This window comes from Lynx canadensis, chromosome C1 (assembly GCF_007474595.2).
Source record: "Lynx canadensis isolate LIC74 chromosome C1, mLynCan4.pri.v2, whole genome shotgun sequence".
NCBI classification, from domain to species: Eukaryota; Metazoa; Chordata; class Mammalia; order Carnivora; family Felidae; genus Lynx; species Lynx canadensis.
The window spans coordinates 35,736,148-35,758,716 of NC_044310.1; the positions used below are offsets into that span (position 1 = coordinate 35,736,148).

Genomic DNA, 22,569 nt, shown 5'->3' on the forward strand with positions numbered 1-22,569 from the left:
CATGTACCAAGTCCTGAAAGTTTTAGGCCTAATATCAAATTTCAGCCAGATTTCACAAGTGACCCTCTACAAGTGTGTAAGATATGGGAGCTCCTAGTTTATGGGACCTTTAGAGCCTGGATGGCTTCCCAGAGGATGTCCTGAGGAAGCTTGGATATGAATGAAGAAGTGTGGCAACAAGACAGGCTTTAGCAAGAAACGTGGGAATAAGTTCAAGTTCCTTTAATGAATTAAAGAGTGCCCTTGCTCATCTTTGAAAGGATTTAGATGCCAGGTAGTATTGCAAATAACCTTACATTCACTTAATCGCCACATCTGTTTTACAAAAGTATTTTTGAAAGGTGGTAAAGCCGTTGGAGCTTTTATCTGCTATTTGCTCCTAGACCTTCAGAAGGTGTAGTAGTAAAACTGCAGGTCTGGCAACTTCAAATCCTAGATCTCTGCATGTTAAGCTACTCCTGCCCATATTTTCCTAGACTCAAAGCCAGAGGGGGGTAGGTCAAAGCTGTGATGAGGGCCCAAACCCTCGTCTCAAACCTTGACTGCTGAGGGGCTCTTCTGTGGGAGGAGGGGGATCAACAAAGCCAGCTTTTGGGGCAAGGGAGCTGGCTTCCAGTGAAGGCGAACTGGACATCTGTGGAATGGGGAGAAGAAAGTATCTTTAGCAAGAGATACTTGACTCTTGACTACCCAATGTAAACCAAGTTAACCTCATTGTTCTCTGATTTCCTTATCCATTTACCTAGATCTACCTAATAGGATGTATGAGGGTTAAATGAGTTCATTCACAGCACTTGATAACTTGGCACATGGTGGTCAGCAAATATCGGCAATTAACCACACCAATCACACCTGTGGTGCCCCTAGCTCCAGGTGGGCCCTCACCAGAGGTGGGTACTGGTATTCCTGGGCACTTGCTGGATTGATCTCTGCCAGTGTCTGGACACCTGCATCTCTTGCATTAACCAGTCGCAGAAAGAGCTCAGCCTGACCTACCTGGAGAGAGATGAAATAGTAATGCATCTGTACCTGGAGTAGACCCAGTCCTCGTTAATCCACACTTACCTGGGGAATCCCATTCAGCTGCCCAAGGCTAAGGCTGGGGTCCAGAGGAAGGGCCCGAAGTGGAATACGCCAGTGACCACTTAGCACTCTTTGATCCCGGTCAAATAACACCAGTGAGGCCCAAGCCTTTGGCCGTGGTGCTGTAGCCCATGCCAGCCCCTGCCAGGCCTGTAGCTCACAGACCAAGGATACCGATGGTGAAGGTAGCAGTCTAGAACAACCAAAACAAGGTGTCAGAACTGTTCTCCCTTCCTAGGATAGCCCTCAGAGCCAGTGGCCCTATGTACACAGGAGAAAACTCAGAATGAGGGAAAAGCCTCAAAATGTGGCACCAAAGCCAATCTCCACATACTGACCTGGGTACAGGCTGCCTGCTGGCAAGGATGGCACAGTTGCCCATGGGCCCAGGAGCTGGAGGTGGGGGCAAGCAAAGGGCTGGGGGCAATGCTGTGACCCCTCCTGTATCCTGTCCATCTCGGGTCAAACCGGTCAGTAGTTGCACCCAAATCCAAGAAGCCTCAAGTCCCCGAAGGAAGTCATAGAAAATGACCAGACCAGCCCTGAAGAACACAGGTCTCAGCTGGCACCTACACATAAACACACCCCCAGCTCCTCTTAACCTTGACCCCCTCAACCCTCACTTGTCCTAGTGGTCTCCTTAATTAAAAGTGATGGCCAAGTCACAGAGGATGTCAAAAGAGGAAGCCCGCCTCACCCAGGGTCGTAGGGTGCAGGGCCCAGAACGTCAGAAGTGGGCAGGAGGAAGTGTGCATCCAGGCCTAGGTTTCTGGTCATGGTTCCAGGAGGCAGCGGCTGTGGTTGGGAAAGAGTGGACCCCGGAAAGCCTCCCAGGTGTCCACGCTTCCCCAACTGCACAAAACAGAACTGCCTGCCACCCTCCCCCACCAAACCCCTGGGTCCTCACAGCCTCTTCTGTGCCACTCAATAGGACACCTGTGGGGTGTGGAATTGGTGGCAGTGGGGGAGCCACCCGGGGTGGGAGGCGTGGGGGATCTTCCCTCCTTCTCAGACTTGGGCTGGGATTCGCGGCAGGTGGCAGCTTCCTAGGCCCTGGGAGCAGAATTAAGAGTAGGGCACCCCTAAGCAGGACGCAGCAAGTAACAGCGCTGAGATAACCCTCCCCCGGGAGCCTAGGTGCATGGACACCTGGAGATGCACGTAAACAAGGACGGACAGCATGTAAACACCAGCCTCATTCCCCACACATGGTCCCTCTAACCGCCTCTTCCGAGCTTGGTCTGATTGAGCTAGGTGACCTGGGACGGGTACTCGCTGAAGCCAGGACGCAGGGCCTGCGCCTCTCTGCATCTGCAAGGCCAGGATTTCTGCCTCCAGGCGCCGGTTTTCAGCTTCCAGTACTAGAAGCTCCCCCAGTGTGGCATCTGCCTTCCTTCCTGCGATGAAAAGTCCGACCTGTCACCTCTGACCTCTGGTGACCAGCTGGTGAGATTCTGAGTTCTCCAGCTTTAGGTCTCTTTGGACAAGGCTGGACTTGTCAGGTAACATTCTAGCCATTGCCACAAAGACCACCCAGGTTTTATACTTCTGGGTTTTTTGCTCAGGTGGTCCTCATGCCTCCCTCATCACCTCCCTCAACCGCCCTTTTCCTCCTCCCACAATTAAGACCACCGCATCTGAGAGGCACTCCTGGCCGGCCCCCCGGACCCCTCCTGTTCACCCCTGCGAGTCCGCAACCGCTGCAGCTCCAGTGTTGAGGCCTCCACTTGCAACTGACATATCTGGCCCAAAACGCCGGGGTCCCGGCCCCCGCCTCGAACATAGGCCTCGCGCAGGGCCCTAGGGAGGGAGTAGGGGACAAAAAGGCAGCAGCGTCTTTCCAGAGCTGATCAGCGCTTCGCCCATGCCGTACCCGGGCCCGGGACCTCACCCGATCTCGGCAGCCAGAGTCCCTGGGTTGGCCTGTAGTACCGGACAACAGAGTTCTGCCTGTCGCAAGGGGTTGAGCCCGGTCCTGGAGTAGAGGGATACCGGCGCGGAAAAGGTATTACAGATCCAGACGCCAGGCCTCCGGAAGCCCCGCCCCTTCCCGACCTAACACTCGCAGCTTTCCAGCGGTTTAGGGGCTGGAGCCTCGCGCGTCCCGCCCTCCCGAGGGTCCCGCCCAGCCCCAGCCCCGCCCCCAAGCCAGCTCAGCTGAGCTACCGAATTCCCCGAGCCGGCTCTCACCCGGACTCTGGCTGTAGCTGCTGAACGTGCGCCCCTAGCACTTCTAGAGCTCCCCGCGTTCGCCGGCCTTCTGCCCTGAGTTCTCGAAGCTCCCGCTCCAGGCCGATAAGACGTGATATTCCGCCCCGGGTCTGGGCCAAACCTTGGAGGCGTTGGCTCAGTTCTGAGGCGGTAAGGGATTGGGTCGCAACGGGGCCAACAAACTCAAATCCGAAGGGCGAGGGGCGGAGCGGGCCCTTAGTCCCCCTCTCCTTTCCCCTCACCCTCGTTGCGTCGCTCCAGGGCAAGGCTCTGTGCCTTCGTCTCCACCATCCGCTTTGCGTGAGTCCTTTGCAATGCCCAAAGCCTCTCTCCCGGGCTTCCAGCAGCTTCTGGGGTGGGGCCCTGAGTCAGCGCCTCACAACGTCTTCGGAGCCCTTCTGATCTTCGGGGGACCTCTGTTATCCAGGGTTGCATTTCCTGTAGGTACAGCCACAGCCGCTGCACCTGGAGATAACAGGAACGCGCGATCTCTGTTAGGAGTAATCCGACCTATAATCTGCCTGATCTGTAGGCTTGGGGAGGACGCTGAATTTTGAGCCAAGAGTACCTCCTCCGTTAGCTTCTTCAGAGCCAATTTGCTGGCCTCTTGGTCTGAGATGCCCTGTTGTCCTTGTGGCACAACCTGGCGACAGGGTGTGGGATGAGAAATCCTCAAAGAGTTGTTTGAATACCCGCCCGGTTTGGCCAGAGGCGGCCTGTTGAGGGGTGTGCACCAGGTGTTACCTCTCGGGTCAGATGGCCAATGCAGAAGCGCTGAGTGTGGGTAGCCAGCAGGGCCCAGGAGCGGAAAACCATGTCACAGGACCCACAGGACAGGAGCCCTGGCTCCCCAGAGTAGGAGGCCATGGAATGGGATCCCTTTCCTGACACCAGACAAGACCTGCAGAAGACAGGACAGAGGGCAGGGGAATGGGAGAGGAGTTTGAAACAGAAAGCCAGAGGCAGAGAGGAAAGGCCAGGTTTACTGAGTTTAGATTAAGTTTATGTTTGGGGAGGAGATTTAGCAACCTGGGAAACAACTACAAGTCTAGGCAGGTCTGGAGCATGGGCGGGAAAAAGGCCACCTTTGGGAGGAGCCCCTAAAAAGTGTCACAAGGACTGCTCTAATTACATGAGCATGGGCAAGTCCCTTTTAATATCTCCGTTTCTCTGCTTATATAAAGGGGAACAAACAGCTGTCTCCTAGGCTGGCTGGGCCCCATTACTCCCGATTGCTGGCCACTGAATAGCCTCCAGCAGGGAGGTGTCATCTTGTTCATTCTTGTTTTCCCCCAAATGGAGGTTACCCAAGTTAGCCCCATTCTCCATTCTAGGGAACACCTGGGAATGGAAGCAATCGGCCCTTCTGGGTTTTCTTCCAGGAAACCTGTCTTTCCTGTAGGCTGAAAAACTCTTCTTTGCACTGTGCCTCTCTGGAAGAAACCACAGCTTTTGCATAACCAAGTCACACCAAGGCCAGGGGTCTCTCCCTAACACCCATTCCCTGATTCCTGTTTTTTGGGTTTTGTTTGTTTGGCTATAGAGGAAAGATAGTCCACACAGGCCAAGGAATGGAAAGTTCAGGGAAGACATTATAAATTTATCAGATGAGGGTAAGCTTTCACTTGAGCTGGCCGGGGCCAGGGAGGCCCTTCTTGTGGGTCAGATCTCTCTGCCACCTCCCCAAAGATCTGCATCCATCAGAGGCAGGAGCTCTGACTTAGCCCCATGTTTCCAAAACAAACTCCCTTTTCTAAACAAGATAGAGACTTAAGGTAGCAACACCCCCTCCCCATGTAAGGCCAAGATATGACCAGCAACAGCTTGCAAAGCGTTTCAAAGCATGTGATCTCAGTCCAGCTTAAGTCCAAGGGAGAAGGGCACATTTTTAGAAATCTGTTCTGTGAAAGCTAGTTAGGAGCAAAGCCCAAGGCTAAACAGGTACGATATTTCTATCTCAACCAATTTCTCATGTCTGGTTTAATACTTTTGCAACTTAATTCATTTATAGTATTCACGGATTCTAATATGCACGTTTTTTCCACATTTTAACACTGAAATCAGGATCGACAATGTAGTAACTGCCAAGTTTTCTTATTACTACATAAAAGAATGTCTTCAAATAGATATATTCAATGAAATATGATAGTTTTTATTGCTCAATCAACATTTCCACTTGGACTACTTGTAACACTAGCAGGAGAAGACTATATAATAGTGTGGCAGATAGGGTCTCTGCCTTCCTAGCCTTTAGAATCCAACAAATGTCATGCTAGTCTTTCTGCCTCTAGGCCTCTACCCCTTCTGAAGACACTACAAGTTAGTCATCTAACATGCAATGAGGCCTGTTACTCTGCTGCTGGTCTCCTATTAGAGTATGATCTTAGACCTCTATAGCCACTGTAGGGATGGCCAAAGAGTGCCAGTGTATCTGTTTGGTTTAACTTCTACCTGGTCCATCAAATTTTGGACTAAGGTTTCATTTTTAATGTAACTTTATTTTCTTTCCTACTGGGCTGGGCACTCCCTGCATCCCCAGAGCCTTGCTGGGGAAGTGTACGTTGAATGAAAAAATGTACCTCCTCCACTGGTCACCCAGACAGCACTGGCTCAAACCCTTTCCCATGTTCTTATTTAGCAGGAAACTGAGACATAAACCTTCCTTAAAATATGCACACTGGTAAATACTTAAGCAGTGAAAATCAGTTTCAGGAATGAAACTTGGGTTTCTGATTTTATTATGGGTAATTTATTGCACAAATTCTTCTGCATCAGAAAAGTATCTGCTAAAAGGAGAAACAGGTGTGTTTGAATTCAGATTTCCCTCAGACTTCTAAAAGTATTTCCCCAAAGAATCCACTCATCTAATTTTAAAGGAAATATACTTCTTACACAAGACAATCCAAACTGATGCAAAATATTTATTCCAAGTTAGTTATTTTATGCAGTAGTTTTCCCCCTCAACAGACTTGTGATAACCACATCTTTTAAATCTGTAAATAATGTTATCAAAATAATCTTAATCTTTGAAATCTCACAAAAATTTATATTTTACAATCCACCCTGAATATCAAGGCTGCAAGAATAACACATTTCCTATATCCAAATATTTTACAGCTGTACCCAAAAAGGAAAAAGAAAAAGAAAAAGAAAAAGAAAACCATGTATGCTTGGTTAAGGGCTATCGTTACCCGAGCAGCCAAAAATAAAATAAAATATCCAAATTATTAGCATTAATTTAATACAATTATAACTTCAATAGTCACTTTGTCATTGACAATGATTGCTTGAGCACAGGGGTGAGTGCCCCAAGGGCTGGTAGTAGAAGCTGTTGCTGCAGACCGGTGTCTCCTCCTCTCTGCACTGCCAGCTCCCACCTGTGCATCGCCCCATATATACTGTGTCTGTGTGTGTGTATTTAAAAAATTTTTCCCATCACACAAACTTCTCTCTATTAAGCAGATAACAGGGAAGAACAACAACAAAAGCTAAACAAGCCAATTGCTCTCTCTTTGGGATATGATTATTTCCCTTGTGCATAAGTATTCAACAACAACATAAGAAAAGGAAAAGAACAATTTCTTTTGTATACTCTCTAAACACACAAGCTGAGTTTCCTGGGTCAGATTTGTGAACATTTATATGCCTACTTCCAGGCATCGTCATCTGATGTTTCACTGCTACTGGTTTCCGTGTCTGAGTCCTCAAACTCTGCTTTACAAGTGCTTCTCCATGGGGAAAACAGGCTGGAACTGCGGCTCTGCAAAAAGCCATTCTTCCCAAAGCCATTTCTTCTCAGCTATGGTTAGCATGGGAAAGAAAAAAGAAAACCATCAAAAACGACACTGGCAATGGGACCTGGAAAAGGCCAGGCCTCAACTCAATTCTAGGCAGAATGTGGACGGTGCCCTTCTGAGAGATTAAAGATTTCATATAGCTGTGCTTTTCAAAGTTTAATGTGCAAATCAATCATTTAATGATTTTTTTTAAATGCAGATTCTGATTTCAGTAGGTAGGGTTTCAGATTCTCTATTTCTCCAAGTTCTCAGATGATGACAATGACTGAGGGAATAGTTCTGAGTAGCAAAATTTTTCTGTCAGCCTGTAATTTCTCTTTATAGGACTTGATACTGTTATTTGTGCTTTAAACATAAATGCCATAAATACAAATACATGTAAATAAAATATAAATATAAATACCACCAGAATTTAGGCTCCATGAGGTTTGTAGAGACTCCATTAATCTTGCTCACTGCTATAAACCCTAGGATCTGGCAGTGTTTCACTCAAAGACTCCAAACATTTGTTGAATGAATTCAAATATGTCGTTTCTTGGCTCTGGCCAGAGTATCTGAGGGAAACCATAACGCTGAAGGCAGGGGAGGGTGAGCTTGCTTCTCTAGAGACCAAGGGCTGAGCCCCTAGCTTTGGACACAGTCTTGTGGTTCTGATAAGGAGTTAGAGCTGCCAGGATGAAAGACTATACTACCTTCTGAAATCTGCAAACTACTGACCTAGATTTTGTATCCACCTACTGGAGATCCATATTGCCTAGGAAGTGATACACTTCTCTTTATTTTTACTATGACAACTTACTTTATATTTTCTTCTCCAAGGTCCTTTTCTTACACTAAACTGGGGCTCCCTAAGGACAAGGACTGTTCTGACTCCTTCCTCTCCTGGTTATTAACTGGTCTCCAGGAAAGGTTTATGACATACCTGCTCTGTCTTCATGTGGAACTCTCTGAGCTCATCCTCTGTGAGGGGGAGGCAATTCTCATCATTTTCAGGATACTCTTGCCATCCCATTGCTTTCAATAACCTTGTAGAGGGAGGTAAGGCAAAACAAAAACAAAACAAAACAAAAAAAACAAAAAAACATGACACCTTTAAGCGTAAGTGGGAAGCCCACAACTTTTCAGAAAAAACTTACTTGTCTAGGGGCAATGGTACCCACTTGGATTTTTCTTTCCTCCCCAGCGGGGTAAACTTTAATTATGGCAACTTAGGTGCTTGAATTAAATGAGGGATCTCCACAGTTGCTCTTTCCAGAGCACAAGGGCTATAGAGAAGAGATAGTAGAGCAGAAAATAAGATTGCATAAGAGCCAAAATGCAAGGGCCCTCTCTATCCCATAGACAAAACAGAGGAAGAAATCTCACTTTGTCTCTCGTAAGCAAATTAGTACAGTTCCACATGTACCTAAGTTTTCTTTCAAGTTCATGGCATTGTGGTCTCCTTCATACTCTTGTGATCTTGCTGACTCCTAAAGTTATTCTGGACAGGAACCTCCTTTCAGGAAGGGACTGCCAAACATGGCAGGCCCTATCTGCCATCTAGTTAGTTGCCCAGAGAGCTGGCTGCTCTGTGTTTGAGGCCCTCATTAAAAGAATGCACTCCAGGGGCGCCTGGGTGGCGCAGTCGGTTAAGCGTCCGACTTCAGCCAGGTCACGATCTCGCGGTCCGTGAGTTCAAGCCCCGCGTCGGGCTCTGGGCTGATGGCTCAGAGCCTGGAGCCTGTTTCTGATACTGTGTCTCCCTCTCTCTCTGCCCCTCCCCCGTTCATGCTCTGTCTCTCTCTGTCCCAAAAATAAATACACGTTGAAAAAAAAAAAAAAATTTAAATAAATAAATAAATAAATAAATAAATAAAAGAATGCACTCCACCCATGGGGGTCTCATGCCTCCCAAGGCCCTTTAAAGGCCTCTTGGAACTGCTCACTTGGGTTAGGAGGGCCCAACGGCCAGCACAACAGTCCCAGAAAACCGGTTCCCCTTTCCACCCAGAGTTATAAACTGAATCTGAAACTAAACTACATGAAAGCCTTGGAGAGGAAAGTGTAAAAAAAGCTGGCAAATCTGTAAAGCAATGCCTAGCGGGCAATAGGTCAAGCAGGGGCATACAGAGAGAACACGTTATTGTGCTAATGGACACTTCTCTCTGTATGCCAGACCAGATGTGAAATGTCTTAAGTATGTTCAAGCTTCTCGCAGGCCATACACAGCATCCACTGTGATCTGATATTCCCTTACCTGTGCTCTGCTTCCAGAGAATGTGAGAGGACTTCCCCTTCCTCCTCTACAGGGAGACTAAGACCATTTTGATGACAGCCTTCCTCTCCATTTTCCTTTGGTTCTGGTGTGCTGTTGTCCTCCAACTGAAATAAGGACACACTTGGTTTAATGATCCTTTGTGGCAAGAAAAGTAATCTACAAAATTAAGGAGTCAGGATTGAGGGAAGTGCTTTTCAGAAAACAACTTCAGTTCAAAAGTCTTCCTATTTAATAATGAGGACTTGCTCACCTTACTAAGATTTCCAAAGTATTACCAACTAGTCAGGATCTTAACTTCAGGTTATGTCAATGGTGGCAGAGCTATTAGATCCCTATGCAATACCCATGCAATCATTTGGTCTAAAGAACTGTGCTCAGCTTTAATTTTTTTTTTTTTTTTCAACGTTGATTTTATTTTTGGGACAGAGAGAGACAGAGCATGAACGGGGGAGGGGCAGAGAGAGAGGGAGACACAGAATCGGAAACAGGCTCCAGGCTCTGAGCCATCAGCCCAGAGCCTGACGCGGGGCTCGAACTCACGGACCGCGAGATCGTGACCTGGCTGAAGTCGGACGCTTAACCAACTGCGCCACCCAGGCGCCCCATGTGCTCAGCTTTAAAAAGTTCACTTTCGGGTACCTGGGTGGCTCAAGTCAACTGAGAGCGTCCGACACTTGATTTTGGCTCAGGTAATTATCCCAGGGTTAAAAAAAAAAAAAAAAAAAAAAAGTTCACTTTCCTAGAGTTCTGCAGCTAGGTTTTGCTATCTGACAGTTGGCCAATGTTGTATACATGCAAATTGCAGGATGGGGCTTTTAAGAAAGCACTTAAAGAAGGGAGACGTCATCCTCTTTCAGGTTTTTCGCTCTTTGTCCTTTTTCTTTTCTTTCTTTTTTTTTTCAACGTTTATTTATTTTTGGGACAGAGAGAGACAGAGCACGAACGGGGGAGGGGCAGAGAGAGAGGGAGACACAGAATCGGAAACAGGCTCCAGGCTCTGAGCCATCAGCCCAGAGCCTGACGCGGGGCTCGAATTCACAGACCGCGAGATCGTGACCCGGCTGAAGTCGGACGCTTAACCGACTGCGCCACCCAGGCGCCCCTCTTTGTCCTTTTTCTAACCAGAACATGGATGGGTAGTATAGAGGTGCATAACTAGCCAAGCCCAAGTTGACTAAAACTTACAAGTTTCTTGATAATACCAAGGAACTCACCCTCGTATTTTTTTTATTTTTAGTTTTTTTAAATGTTTATTTTTGAGAGAAAGAACACGAGCAGGAGAGAGGCAGAGAGAGAGGGAGACATAGAATCTGAAGCAGGCTCCAGGCTCAGAGCTGTCAGCACAGAGCCTGATGTAGGGCTCGAACTCACAATCTGTGAGATCATGACCTGAGCTGAAGTCGGACACTTAACCAACCGTACCACCCAGGTGCCCCAAGCTCACCCTCTTAAACTGTAACCTCTAACTCTCCTGTTGTAGGATACAGAACAAAAACAAAACAAAACAAAACCCTCTTGGCTTTACGGTTTTGTTTGTCAGATTTTCTAATTTTTTTAAATGTATTTCTAAGGTTGGGGGGAACAGAGGGATCCAAAGTGGGCTCTGTGCTTACAGCAGAGAGCCCGCAGTGGGACTTGAACTCTCGAACCATGAGATGATGACCTGAGCCGAAGTCAGATGCTTAACCGACTCAGCCACCCAGGTACCCTGTCAGATTTTCTTATATTGCAACTAAATATAATCCTAACTGATAAAAGCTTCTGTAAGTTTACCAACTTCTTATAGCACTGACCAATTCAAGACTTTAAAAAAGCATAAATACAACACGGGAAAACCCCTATGTTGCCCAGAAAATTCCTATGGTCTTACATCCTCCAGCTTGTCACAGTCTCTGTTCTCTGAAAAGTCTCCATTCCGGTCATCCTTCAGAGTCTTCAGGAACTCACTCTTCCTGTCGGTAGTTCGGCGGGTCAGCTTGGTCAGGCGAGAGGAGCTGATCTCAATTGGAGGAGTAGTGCTGGAGGGACTCTGGGCAAATATCACAAATAGGTTGCTCCTGACAGCAAAGAGCAAGAACTGGAATTCTCTGGGTCACTTCTATTTGGAAGTGGTTTCCAGAATCTGGCAGCCTATTTACCAGTCTGTCTTTTACCAAAAACAAACTATCCTTTTCATATAAACAGACTTCAGCTTTACAGGGTTTTTGCAGTTAAGACTGTATAGTTTATACAGCATCTCTTTCATTTTTTTATAGTCTCGAGAAATGATGCCGGTCTAACATAGTCTACTACAGAGCAACTACTAACTACTCAGCTACTGTCCATCTTTAGACGCTAATGGGGTCAAGAAATGACTCTGAGAGAAGCACAGCTATAAAGGAAATGGAATTAGAGCTGTACATGTCATACCGTGTATCTTAGCATATGTAAGTAAATGAGAAATGGTAATTTTAGAAAAGGCTGTTTGGCCTTGTCCTCACTCACCTCTTTAGGAGAGCTTAAAACTGCACCACCAGCCAGTACTACTGGTTTGGTAACAGAGATTGGACTGGTAAAAGCAGACTCCCGGCTCGAGGAAAGGGATCCTGATTTGTGTTCCATTCTGTTAGCTTTCCATGCACTGGGCTACACAGGAAGAAAGAATAAATCAGTCAAAACAAGTATGGAGACAGAAGCTCAGCCTGGAAGATCAGAAAGCAAACAGTGAAATGTTATGTAAGAACACGAGTTCCAAGAACTTGCCCATCTTAACATGTTTGGGAGGCATGCAACCTCTTTCTGATGTCAGGCACTTGAAGGAGAAAAAAGCAGATGGGAACCAGAAGGGTCATGGGATATTAATAGGTATTTCTCAAAAAGAAAGCTCTGGTTCAATAACTGTGGGAGAAGCTGAAGTGAATAAAGTTCAACAGGTTTCTTCACTGTGCTATTTCTCAAAGCACTTAATTGTATATGAATTTGAGAGGCAGATATAATATACAGTGTTTTCCAAACTTACTGGACCCCAAAATGTTTTGTTTCCCAGAAGGAACTCTTATGGCAGGAAGCTAGTTCTAGAAGGCCAGAGCAGGCAATGTAAATGGCTAGACAATTCTGGTTTGATCCTTTCTTTGCTTGGCCTTGTGGGGCTTAGGCCTATTCTGTCACGCTGGCCCTAGCTCCAATTTTGATGGCAGCATAGTGAAGCTGGAAAATTTATTTTGAGTCAATCACACTGTCTGAAGAGACAGGAAGACAAAGCACATCAATGGAGTGAGGCTGGATAAGTGAAAAATGTCCATTTTTCCAGAATGAAACAATCAGAACGGAGCGACGGTCAGGACAAAGGAAGGATCTGAGTGAAAAGAATTTCTTTCTTGGTATTCAACAGGATATTATAGGCTTTAGGAAAGGAATTAATGTAAATGAGTATCTACCAGACGCTTATCAAACTGTTCACATTCTTATTCTAATTAGGTATAATTATTATATTGACTTTTAAGAAAGTTATACAATTTGTCCAAGGTTACTCAAATAGTATGTAGTATTGTTTTTTTGCAATGCCTCCAAAAAGAACATGCAAGCAGATAAGAGAGACAATGACCCTACTGGAATGGAGATTAATTTTTTTTCTTGTGCTCATCAAAATCTAAAGATGGCTGCTTATATAAGGCTAAATATCAAAGATGATAGTTCCTCAGTGGCTTCCACAGAGTTGTAGATGGTTACCAGATGCCTTGTCTTTCTTTTAACATTGTCACCTCAGGACACACAAACACTTGCATTTCTGCCACAGTAGTATGAAAAGTTTACCAATGTTACATGCAACAGGATACCTATATCTCTGCCCAACTTTATTCCAATTTAATCTTAATTTTCAGTAACTCAAACACTATGCTATATAGCTGACTTCTCACTGGACAAAAACCATTACACCCTGGGCCCTCTTTTAGTAGAGAAATTATATATGTAGAAATCCATCAGAGTGAACCACATATCAACCATGGTTGGCTTTTTTTTTTTTTTTAAATGTTTGAGAGAGAGAGAGACACACACACACCAAGTGCACATACATGAGCAGGGGAGAGGCAGAGAGAGAATCCCAAGTAGGCTCCATACCACCAGTGCAGAGCCCGATGCTGGATTTGATCCCACAAACCATGAGATCATGACCTGAACCGAAATCAAGAGTCAGACGCTTAACCAACTGAGCCATCCAGGCACCCCTCAACACAGCTTTTTAAAAAATGTCCTCCCTTTCCTTTAAACTCCAATCAAAGCACTCCCAATTCTCTCTACCACAAATGATCCTGTCTTCTCCTACTGGACTCAGAAGTCAGAAGTCACTAGATCAAACTTTTCCCAATTCCCTCCTTTGCACCTCAAGTTTAACAGCTTCCTACTCCCTTTCTACCATTCTACACCTGGTTCATTCTCTTTCCATTCAGAATTTATCAGTTATTTCCTCCCTTCCTTCTAATAAGTTCTTCCACTTTATCTACAAACATGCTAAGCCACCTTACTGAAGCTAGGTGAACAAAACCAAACACATTTATTTTCCTTTATACTACCATCCTTTTATTGACAAGCTTTCCTGCATTAAGTCAGTATCTGCTGTCTTACACTTGCTCATTATTACTTTTCAATTCTTTGCAACATTCACCTCCATCCCCATTTTAATAAAATAGTTCTTTTGGGGCACCTGGGTGGCACAGCCTGCTTCAGATCCTCTGTCCCCCTCTCCCTCCCCTGCTTGCACTCTCTCCCTAAACAATCAATTAATTAACTAGCTCTTTCAATAAATAACCAAAAATCTTGTTGTCATATTATATTCCAAGGCCAGCTCTTAATAAAAATATCTGTTTTTGGAGATTGTGATTACCCATCTTTTCAGAACCTGTCCCCTCTTTCCTTTCTGGATTCCCTTGCGTCTTTTCAGTGGATCCAGGAGGCATTCTCCAGGGCTCTAGCCTCAATGTTCTGCTGTAATATGCTTCTCAGTTAACCAGTTATTTGTAACTGTTTAATCCTTTAAATTGTTGAGACCATATGATAATATGTAAAACTGTATCTCTACACTTAACCTCTCTCCTGAGGTTTGTTTTTTTTTTAAAAATGTTTATCTATGTTTGAGAGAGACAGAGACAGCGTGCAAGTGGGGGAGGAGCAGAGAGAGAGGGAGACACAGAATCCAAAAGCAGGCTCCAGGCTCTGAGCTGTCAGCACAGAGCCAGATTTGGGGCTTAAACTCACAAGCTGCGAGATCACAACCTGAGTTGAAGTCAGATGCTTAACCAAGTGAGCCACCCACGTGTGCTGTCTCTCCCGAGTTTTTATAAAGACCTCCATGACTGGACTGGCTTTAGTAGTCCTTCCCCCCATCAATTCCCAACTATCAGCCATACTTAAGCATTTGTCTTTTCCCAAACATGCCATGTTTTGCCTTCCTTCCTTTCCTTCCCTTTCTTTCCTCTCTCTTTTTGGATAATAATGGTTCCTCTGCCTCAAAAGCCCCATCTACTTGCTCCCTAACAAACTTCTGCTGTTTTCTTTTTTATTTTTTTAAAGTAATCTCTAGGCCCAATGTGGGGCTCAAACTCATGATCCTGAGATCAAGAATCACATGCTTCATGGGCTGAGCCAGCCCTTCAGGTGTGTCCCAAACTTCTACTGTTTTTAAACTATTTACTGACTTAGCCCGTGTCAATATTATATTCCAAGTACTTTTAAAACTTTAATTTCATTCTTTTACCACAATTATGTGACAGATATAATTCGCTCCAATTTATTTTTAAGGAAACAAGTTTAGCAAAATTAAGTAACTTGCTGAAAATCATAGCCCTAGAGAGCGGCATGAAGTTTGACTCTAAAATCCAAATTCTCAACTTCCTCTTTTTTAATCCTTCAGGATGGTAGACATTTTGGAGCAGTGGAAACAGCTCTGGATTGAAGTTGGTCAAACCTGGTTTAAGAGTCCTGGCTCCATCACTTTATTAGCTATGTAATCTCATATTACAGAATTTTCTACATCCTAGGATTAGAGGAGTAAACGTTATAGAATATATGTAAAAGGCCTAATGAAGGTCTTGGAACACAGGAAGATGTCAACAAATGGCAATTCTTTCCTTTTCTACTTCAAAACCCAGTTCAAATCTGACCTTATCTATAAAGACTCTGAGAAGAACATTTATTATTATTATTGTTTATTTATTTATTTATTTATTTATTATTTTTTTTTTAAAAAAAATTTTTTTTTTCAATGTTTATTTATTTTTGGGACAGAGAGAGACAGAGCATGAACGGGGGAGGGGCAGAGAGAGAGGGAGACACAGAATCGGAAACAGGCTCCAGGCTCCGAGCCATCAGCCCAGAGCCATCAGCCCAGAGCCTGACGCGGGGCTCGAACTCACGGACCGCGAGATCGTGACCTGGCTGAAGTCGGACGCCTAACCGACTGCGCCACCCAGGCGCCCCGTTTATTTATTTTTTTATGTTTATTTCTCTTTCAGAGTGAGAGAGAGGGAGACGTACAATCTGAAGCAGGCTCCAGGCTCTGAGCTGTCAATACAGAGCTCAACATGGGGCTCAAACTCACAAACAACAAAATCATGACCTGAGCTAAAGTTGGACACTTAACTGACTGAGCCACCCAGGTGCCCCGAGAACATTTATTTTTTATATCTGTCTCTCCACTAGACAGCAAACTCTTTAAGATTATTTTGGGGTTTGTTGTTGTTGTTTTATTTTAGAGAGAGAGAGAGAGTACAGGAGCAGAGAAGAGAGGCAGAGGGAGAAAGAGAGAATCCCAACCAGGCTACATGTTCAGCATGGAGCCCGACAGGGAGCTTGATCCCACAACCCTGGGATCATGCCCTGAACCAAAATCAAGAGTCTGATGCTCAACCGACTGAGCCACCCAGGCACCCCTAAGATTATTTTGTGCCTCTAGTGACACAGGTTTTAATACACAGATACTCAACGTCTAGAGAAAATGAATGAATGGATAAATCCACGTTTTCCAGTCATCTCACCTCTTCCTTCCTCTAATACCTCACTTTTCACATATCTACAACCATTCTCATTAACTGTTCCTGAAATCTGACCTTCCTCTCTTTTACACCTCTAGTGAAACGGCTCCAGAGCTATACCAGTTTCCCAGAAGAACATGTGATGTCATGTTTCTGGCCTCTAATTTGCTTCACACTGTGTGACTTCACCACCTCCCTTCTCTGTCCACTTTCATCATCCCTGTTCAGGCTTCATTACCTTTTACAAGGACAGTAACAGTTTAGTTTTCCTATTTTCATTCTACCCTCCACTTAGGATAGTCCTACACAACAGGGCTAAATTAATCTTAACCCCTGTGTCCTGACTTTTGTTCTTGCCACTTCTTCACCCTCAAAACCGTTCCTAGATGTTTGAGGACATGACATTGTCTTAACTCATTTCTACACTCTCTAGAGTCTAACAGAATACTTGCACTCATTTCAAATTAAATAACACTCATAAAAATTCTTTATAAATTCTTAAGGAATGGAGCAAACATAAAGTGTGATGGCATATTGATAATAATAGCTATAATTTACTAGCACTTACTATATGTCAGCTTTAAGTACTTCATAAAACCTTGTCATCTATTCCTCACAAAAACCTTAAAAGAGGGGTACTATTACCCCATTTTATAGATGATCAAACTGAGACTTAGTAAGAAACCTGACCACGGTCATATCATAAAGAATGTGCAAAGTGAACTCTATCTACTCCAAAGCCCTGCTGTTAATATTCATGGCACATTATTTCTTTGATAGTACTTGCTCCCTTGACTTAAATTCACATTCTTTCCCTTCTACATCAGAGAAACAAGTATCTTATACCCTTTCAAAGATAATTCAACTTGTCAATCAGTTTTATTCCCACTCATTTCTTCCTGAGCCATGATTCTTTAATGACTTCTTTGAAGTATATTCCAAGTTGCTCCCAAGGGCTTCTTCCTACAGATTTCTTCATCCTTTCACTTAACTTTACCACCACATATATTCTATTTCCTTTTACTGTCAAGTCTCAAAAGTTGCCACTGCCTCTACTTCCACCCACGTAATTCCAGGATCCCCTGACATCTTGTTTTGTCCCTACACCACTCTCATAAAACCTGAAGTCAAAGGTCATCTAAACCTTTCCAATTGCTAAGGTCAAAACCCATTTTTCATTTATTTTCCTCAAATGGTCAGCAGCAACTGACAAGCGTTGACAACCCCAGTTGCTATCTAAACTCACCTACCCAGATTTTTGTGATAGCATAGTATTTTTTTGATGTCTGAATTATAATTTCTTAGTCTTATGGACTATATTGTTATTTTCCTAATATTTATAAGATATTAAATATTTCCTCCAAGTTTTATTTTCCCGTTCTTTACTCTTCCATCCTTTTCCCTTAGAGATCTTATCTACCCTGAAAGCCTCATTCATTACCACTAGGATAAGGACCCCCAGTCTGGATATTTCCCCAGTGCTCCCAGGAGTAATTAAAATGATCATCCACTATCCCTCAAATATGCCTAGTGTTTTCTTGTTTCAGAACTTGCATTTAACTATCTCTTCTTACTATGTACAATACTCCCCAGACTCTTTTCTGCCTATCCAAATGTGAATCATCCTCCAAAGATCAGTTCAAAAGACAGTTTTCAATAAAATTTTCCTCAATGGTCATAATCTGAACTGATGCTGCTCCTCTAAACTGAACTAGTGTTTATTTAAAAAAAAATTTTTTTTAATGTTTATTTATTCTTGAGACAGAGACAGAACGTGAACAGGGGAGGGGCAGAGAGACAGGGAGACACAGAATCCAAAACAGGCTCCAGGCACGGAGCTGTCAGCACAGAGCCCGATGTAGGACTCGAACCCACGAACTGTGAGATCCTGACCTGAGCCGAAGTTGGATGCCCAACCGACTGAGCCACGCAGGTGCCCCCTAAATAGTGTTTAAGTGATTTAGTTATTCCAAGTCTGTTTAGAATTTGTTATTAGCATGTTATTATTTTATTTCACATATATCACATGACCTTTCATATTGTTATATCTTGTTAATCAGATTTTCAGCTCATGGAGTATCATGACCCATGTTGTACTTCTCTGTACTGTTCACAACCACCAAACACAGTGCTTACACACAGAGGAAATGAATAAATGCTCACTGGTATTCCTCTCAATAACAAAGTAAATTCTAGTTATTGCTGTACTGTGCTAACAGCTCAGAGCCTGGGGCCGGCTTCAAATTCTGTGTCTGCCTCTCTCTCTCTCTCAAAAATAAACATTAGGGGCGCCTGGGTGGCGCAGTCGGTTAGGCGTCCGACTTCAGCCAGGTCACAATCTCGCGGTCCGTGAGTTCGAGCCCCGCGTCAGGCTCTGGGCTGATGGCTCAGAGCCTGGAGCCTGTTTCCGATTCTGTGTCTCCCTCTCTCTCTGCCCCTCCCCCGTTCATGCTCTCTCTCTGTCCCAAAAATAAATAAATGTTGAAAAAAAAAAATTAAAAAAAAAAAAAAATAAATAAACATTAAAAAAAATTTGGGGGGCGCCTGGGTGGCGCAGTCGGTTAAGCGTCCGACTTCAGCCAGGTCACGATCTCGCGGTCCGTGAGTTCGAGCCCTGCGTCGGGCTCTGGGCTGATGGCTCAGAGCCTGGAGCCGGTTTCCGATTCTATGTCTCCCTCTCTCTCTGCCCCTCCCCCGTTCATGCTCTGTCTCTCTCTGTCCCAAAAATAAATAAACGTTGAAAAAAAAAAAAAAAATTAAAAAAATTTGGGGGGGGGGGCACCTGGGTGGCTCAGCCAGTAAGCGTCTGACCTTGGCTCAGGTCATGATTTCACAGTTCGTGGGTTTGAGCCCCACATCGGGCTCTGTGCCGTCAGCTCAGAGCCTGGAGCCTGCTTTGGATTCTGCATCTTATTCTCTCTGTGCCCCTCCACGACTCATGCTCTGTCTCTCAAAAATAAACAAACGTTAAACAAATTTTTAAAAAAACACTAAAAAAATTTTTAAATTGTAATAAAGAGATCCAATAAAGTGTTATAAATATTATGATAAGAGACAAGAGCAATACTCAATTAGAGATAAAAGGATGATTTAGATCTTTAGATGTATGTGATAGAAAAGGATTCACAGAGCAGGTAACATGAACTTGAAGGATAACTAATTTCCCAGGTAAAAGAAAGAAGCGATAGTAAAATATAAAAGATGGATTAGAGTTAGGCTATAAAGAATTATACATGCCACTGCCAAGGAGTCTAGCAACTGTTATTATAAGATCAGTGTTGGCAAGCAACAACCCGTGGGTCAGAGGCCTGTTTTTGTATGGCCCATGAGCTAATAATATTTTACATTTTTCAAGCACTGTAAAACAAACAAAAAACACAAGGGGAAGGGAGAAAAGGTAACAGAGACCATATGTCATAAGTTACCAGCAAAGCCTAAAATATTTATTATTTGGCTCTTCACAGAAAAGTTTACCAAACCCTTCTGTAGATGGTTTGGGACCGCTAAAGTGATTGAGGAAAGGATGTGTTATATTCAAATTGTTTTATGATAATCATTCTGGCAGTTCTGCACAAGATGACTGTAGGGAGATGAAGAAATAGAAGAGGACACTACAACAGTAAATGGGAGGTGAAAAGGGCACAGGACATCACAGAGGGAGTTACTGACACGGACTTTATAACTGCTTGGTAGAGGGGAATGAGTAATGAGGAGGAAAGAAGCAGCCAATCTAGACAATCACCCGAGTGATCAAACGGATGTTGATGCTATTAATGGAAACAGCAAATTAAGAGAAACAGGTTTATGAGATGAAGCTCATGAGAATGAGAAGCCTACTAAGAAAGCAGTTGGCAGCAGTAGAGAGTTTGGAGACAGAGTAAACCATATCTATAGATATCTGTATATAACTATATAGATATCTATACAGTTATTATCTATTTTTTTTTTTTTTCTGTTGAATCATTCACCAGATACTCATTCAGTAGTATATATATGTTAGGTACTGAATGAGTATCTGGCGAATGATTCAACAGAAAAAAATAAAAATACTAATTTTTTTCCTAATTTATTACCAAACTCCTGCTGTATAAGGTTCTTATACGGATTCCAAATCATACCTTGGAAGGTGGTGGTGCAGGCTTAGGAACCAGGTTCTTATAGACACTTGGAACCATGGTTGACGATTTGTTCCCATTTGCATGGTGAGATCCTGGTGAGGTGAATGCAGCAGAGAAGGCAGCAGAAGGATCTTCTTTGGAAACTTTTTTGATGACTAGCATTTTGGAAGGTTGCTTGGCACTAGGTGGGTTTTCTATGAAATACAATAGTGAAGAGACAAAAGAATGTCAAGCAATGGTTAACATGAAGCACAGTTTATATGAAGTCCTCACTTTCAACAGAGAGCTGGCAGGTGAGACTGAGGGACAAACATTTCCTGGTGTGCACTTAACAGATATTCTCAAAAGTGACAATACTTGAGAACTACAGGAAAAAAGGCAACATATGAAGCTAAATTCATAAATCAACCAGGAAGCCCAAAGATGTTAGTAGTCCTTCAGGGGCTTAATATGTCTAGTGTATGGTGTGATCACTCAGGCCATCAAGAATATATCCAAGGGTGGCAGTTCCTGTCAGCAGGGGAATGGAGAGAGATGTGGAAATTGGGAGAAGGAGGCTACCATGGGACCTTCTGATCAAAAGTGGAGCAAAGCTTTACACTATTAACAAAGGGGAAATGGTACAACAAGCACCCTTAATTCTGTAACTCAAAATTAAGTACTCAGGTATGCTAAAGCCTTCCCAATAAGATGCCTAACTACTGACTGAATAGGTCTAATGTAGGAACTAGGGGAGTCTCATTTGTAAATGCCAACAATTTCAAAACTACAGATCACATTTGGTATAAAATACATTGATTTGTATGTTAATTTTTTATAAGGCTAGTTACTCCCAGCATGTACACATCAACAGGTATATGTATATGTTTTCACCTTGCCTTCTACAATAAGCAACATTTAACTGCCAAACCTGCCCCCTAACCACCCCCACCAAATAAAAAAAAAAATCAAGTGTAACCTGGCTGAACAAAATACTCTATAGGATGTGGTAGTAGGCAGCCTTTCAAAGAACATTTTAGAAGAGTATCCCATAATATGAAAGAATGCTTAGTACATATTGTTATATATGCCTGCCAAATATTTAGGAGACAATTATAACAACATATAATTCAATTGAATTGTTACAAATGAATTAGCAATGTTAATTAAACATTACTACTTATAAGCTTTAGATTATTCTCCCTTTGCTTAAAATCTTTCAAATTCAGAGCTCTACAAGCTCTCAATTATCTGTATTGGGACTCCACTACCATTACAGTTCAATGGTATTTTCGGTGGGCAGAGTAAGAGATAATAGGTGTTAGTTACCATGTGCAAATGGATGAGATGAGAAAAAAAGATAAAGAAACAAACAAACAAAAAAGAGATAAAGAATTTTTGCTCTTCTCCATGCGAAGAAAAATTTAAAGTTGTGTGACTTTAAAATGGCAAAATCTGGGGCGCCTGGGTGGCGCAGTCGGTTAAGCGTCCGACTTCAGCCAGGTCACGATCTCGTGGTCCGTGAGTTCGAGCCCCGCGTCAGGCTCTGGGCTGATGGCTCGGAGCCTGGAGCCTGTTTCCGATTCTGTGTCTCCCTCTCTCTCTGCCCCTCGCCCATTCATGCTCTGTCTCTCTCTGTCCCAAAAATAAATAAACGTTGAAAAAAAAAATTTATTAAAAAAAAAAAAAATGGCAAAATCTACCTACCCCACACTCCAGAAGGGGTCCCAATAGGTCTGCATGGCTGATTCTGTTTGCCAGCTTCTGGATTCAAAGAAGGCTAGGAAAAAAGGGATATTAATGGTTGATAAAGAAAGCTAATTATTTTGGCACTTTTTACAAAGTAGCCATCACCATGGAACCTATCAAATAATTATATATGAGCAGCACTTATTTAACGCTGTAATCAGAATCAAGTAAGCAGAAGATATTGAAATGCTAAATCAACAGATCTTGTATTAATCTTAGGCTCTCTTGGGTTTCATTTCCCTTAATGTAAGAGGATTAAATTTGTTTTTTTAAAATGAACAGATTAAATGTAAGTCCTCATCTGCCAATAGGAATATATACGCCAAATAAGGAGGCACAGAAAACTGAATGAACAAGAATGTAGATCA

At 43.6% G+C, this 22,569-nt stretch overlaps 2 protein-coding genes across 5 annotated transcripts in view; both read right to left on the reverse strand.

Annotated features, from left to right (window-relative positions):
- Nucleotides 1-207: 207 nt before the first annotated feature.
- CCDC17 (coiled-coil domain containing 17) lies at nucleotides 208-5,938 on the reverse strand. Its single transcript, XM_030327360.1, is given in 13 exon segments — nucleotides 208-634; nucleotides 886-996; nucleotides 1,066-1,276; nucleotides 1,422-1,625; nucleotides 1,781-1,878; nucleotides 1,991-2,136; nucleotides 2,343-2,480; nucleotides 2,765-2,883; nucleotides 2,975-3,058; nucleotides 3,274-3,436; nucleotides 3,537-3,759; nucleotides 3,863-3,943; nucleotides 3,946-5,938. Coding segments are annotated over 13 exon segments (1,929 nt in total). The 5' UTR covers nucleotides 4,162-5,938; the 3' UTR covers nucleotides 208-499.
- A 94-nt stretch (nucleotides 5,939-6,032) lies between these two features.
- The window catches only part of GPBP1L1 (GC-rich promoter binding protein 1 like 1), a 67,988-nt gene continuing 51,451 nt past the window's right edge, over nucleotides 6,033-22,569 (reverse strand). For 3 of the 4 annotated variants that reach the window (XM_032594290.1, XM_030327361.2, XM_032594289.1), the window contains 7 exons: nucleotides 22,160-22,232; nucleotides 20,474-20,667; nucleotides 11,833-11,973; nucleotides 11,219-11,377; nucleotides 9,328-9,452; nucleotides 8,014-8,116; nucleotides 6,033-7,093 (listed from right to left, as the gene is read on the reverse strand). In XM_032594290.1, the coding sequence (XP_032450181.1) occupies nucleotides 6,941-7,093; nucleotides 8,014-8,116; nucleotides 9,328-9,452; nucleotides 11,219-11,377; nucleotides 11,833-11,973; nucleotides 20,474-20,667; nucleotides 22,160-22,232 (948 nt within the window). In that variant the 3' untranslated portion in view covers nucleotides 6,033-6,940. Of the gene's footprint in view, nucleotides 7,094-8,013; nucleotides 8,357-9,327; nucleotides 9,453-11,218; nucleotides 11,378-11,832; nucleotides 11,974-20,473; nucleotides 20,668-22,159; nucleotides 22,233-22,569 lie in introns of all 4 variants that reach the window. The other variant, XR_004343965.1, reaches the window with a different exon arrangement.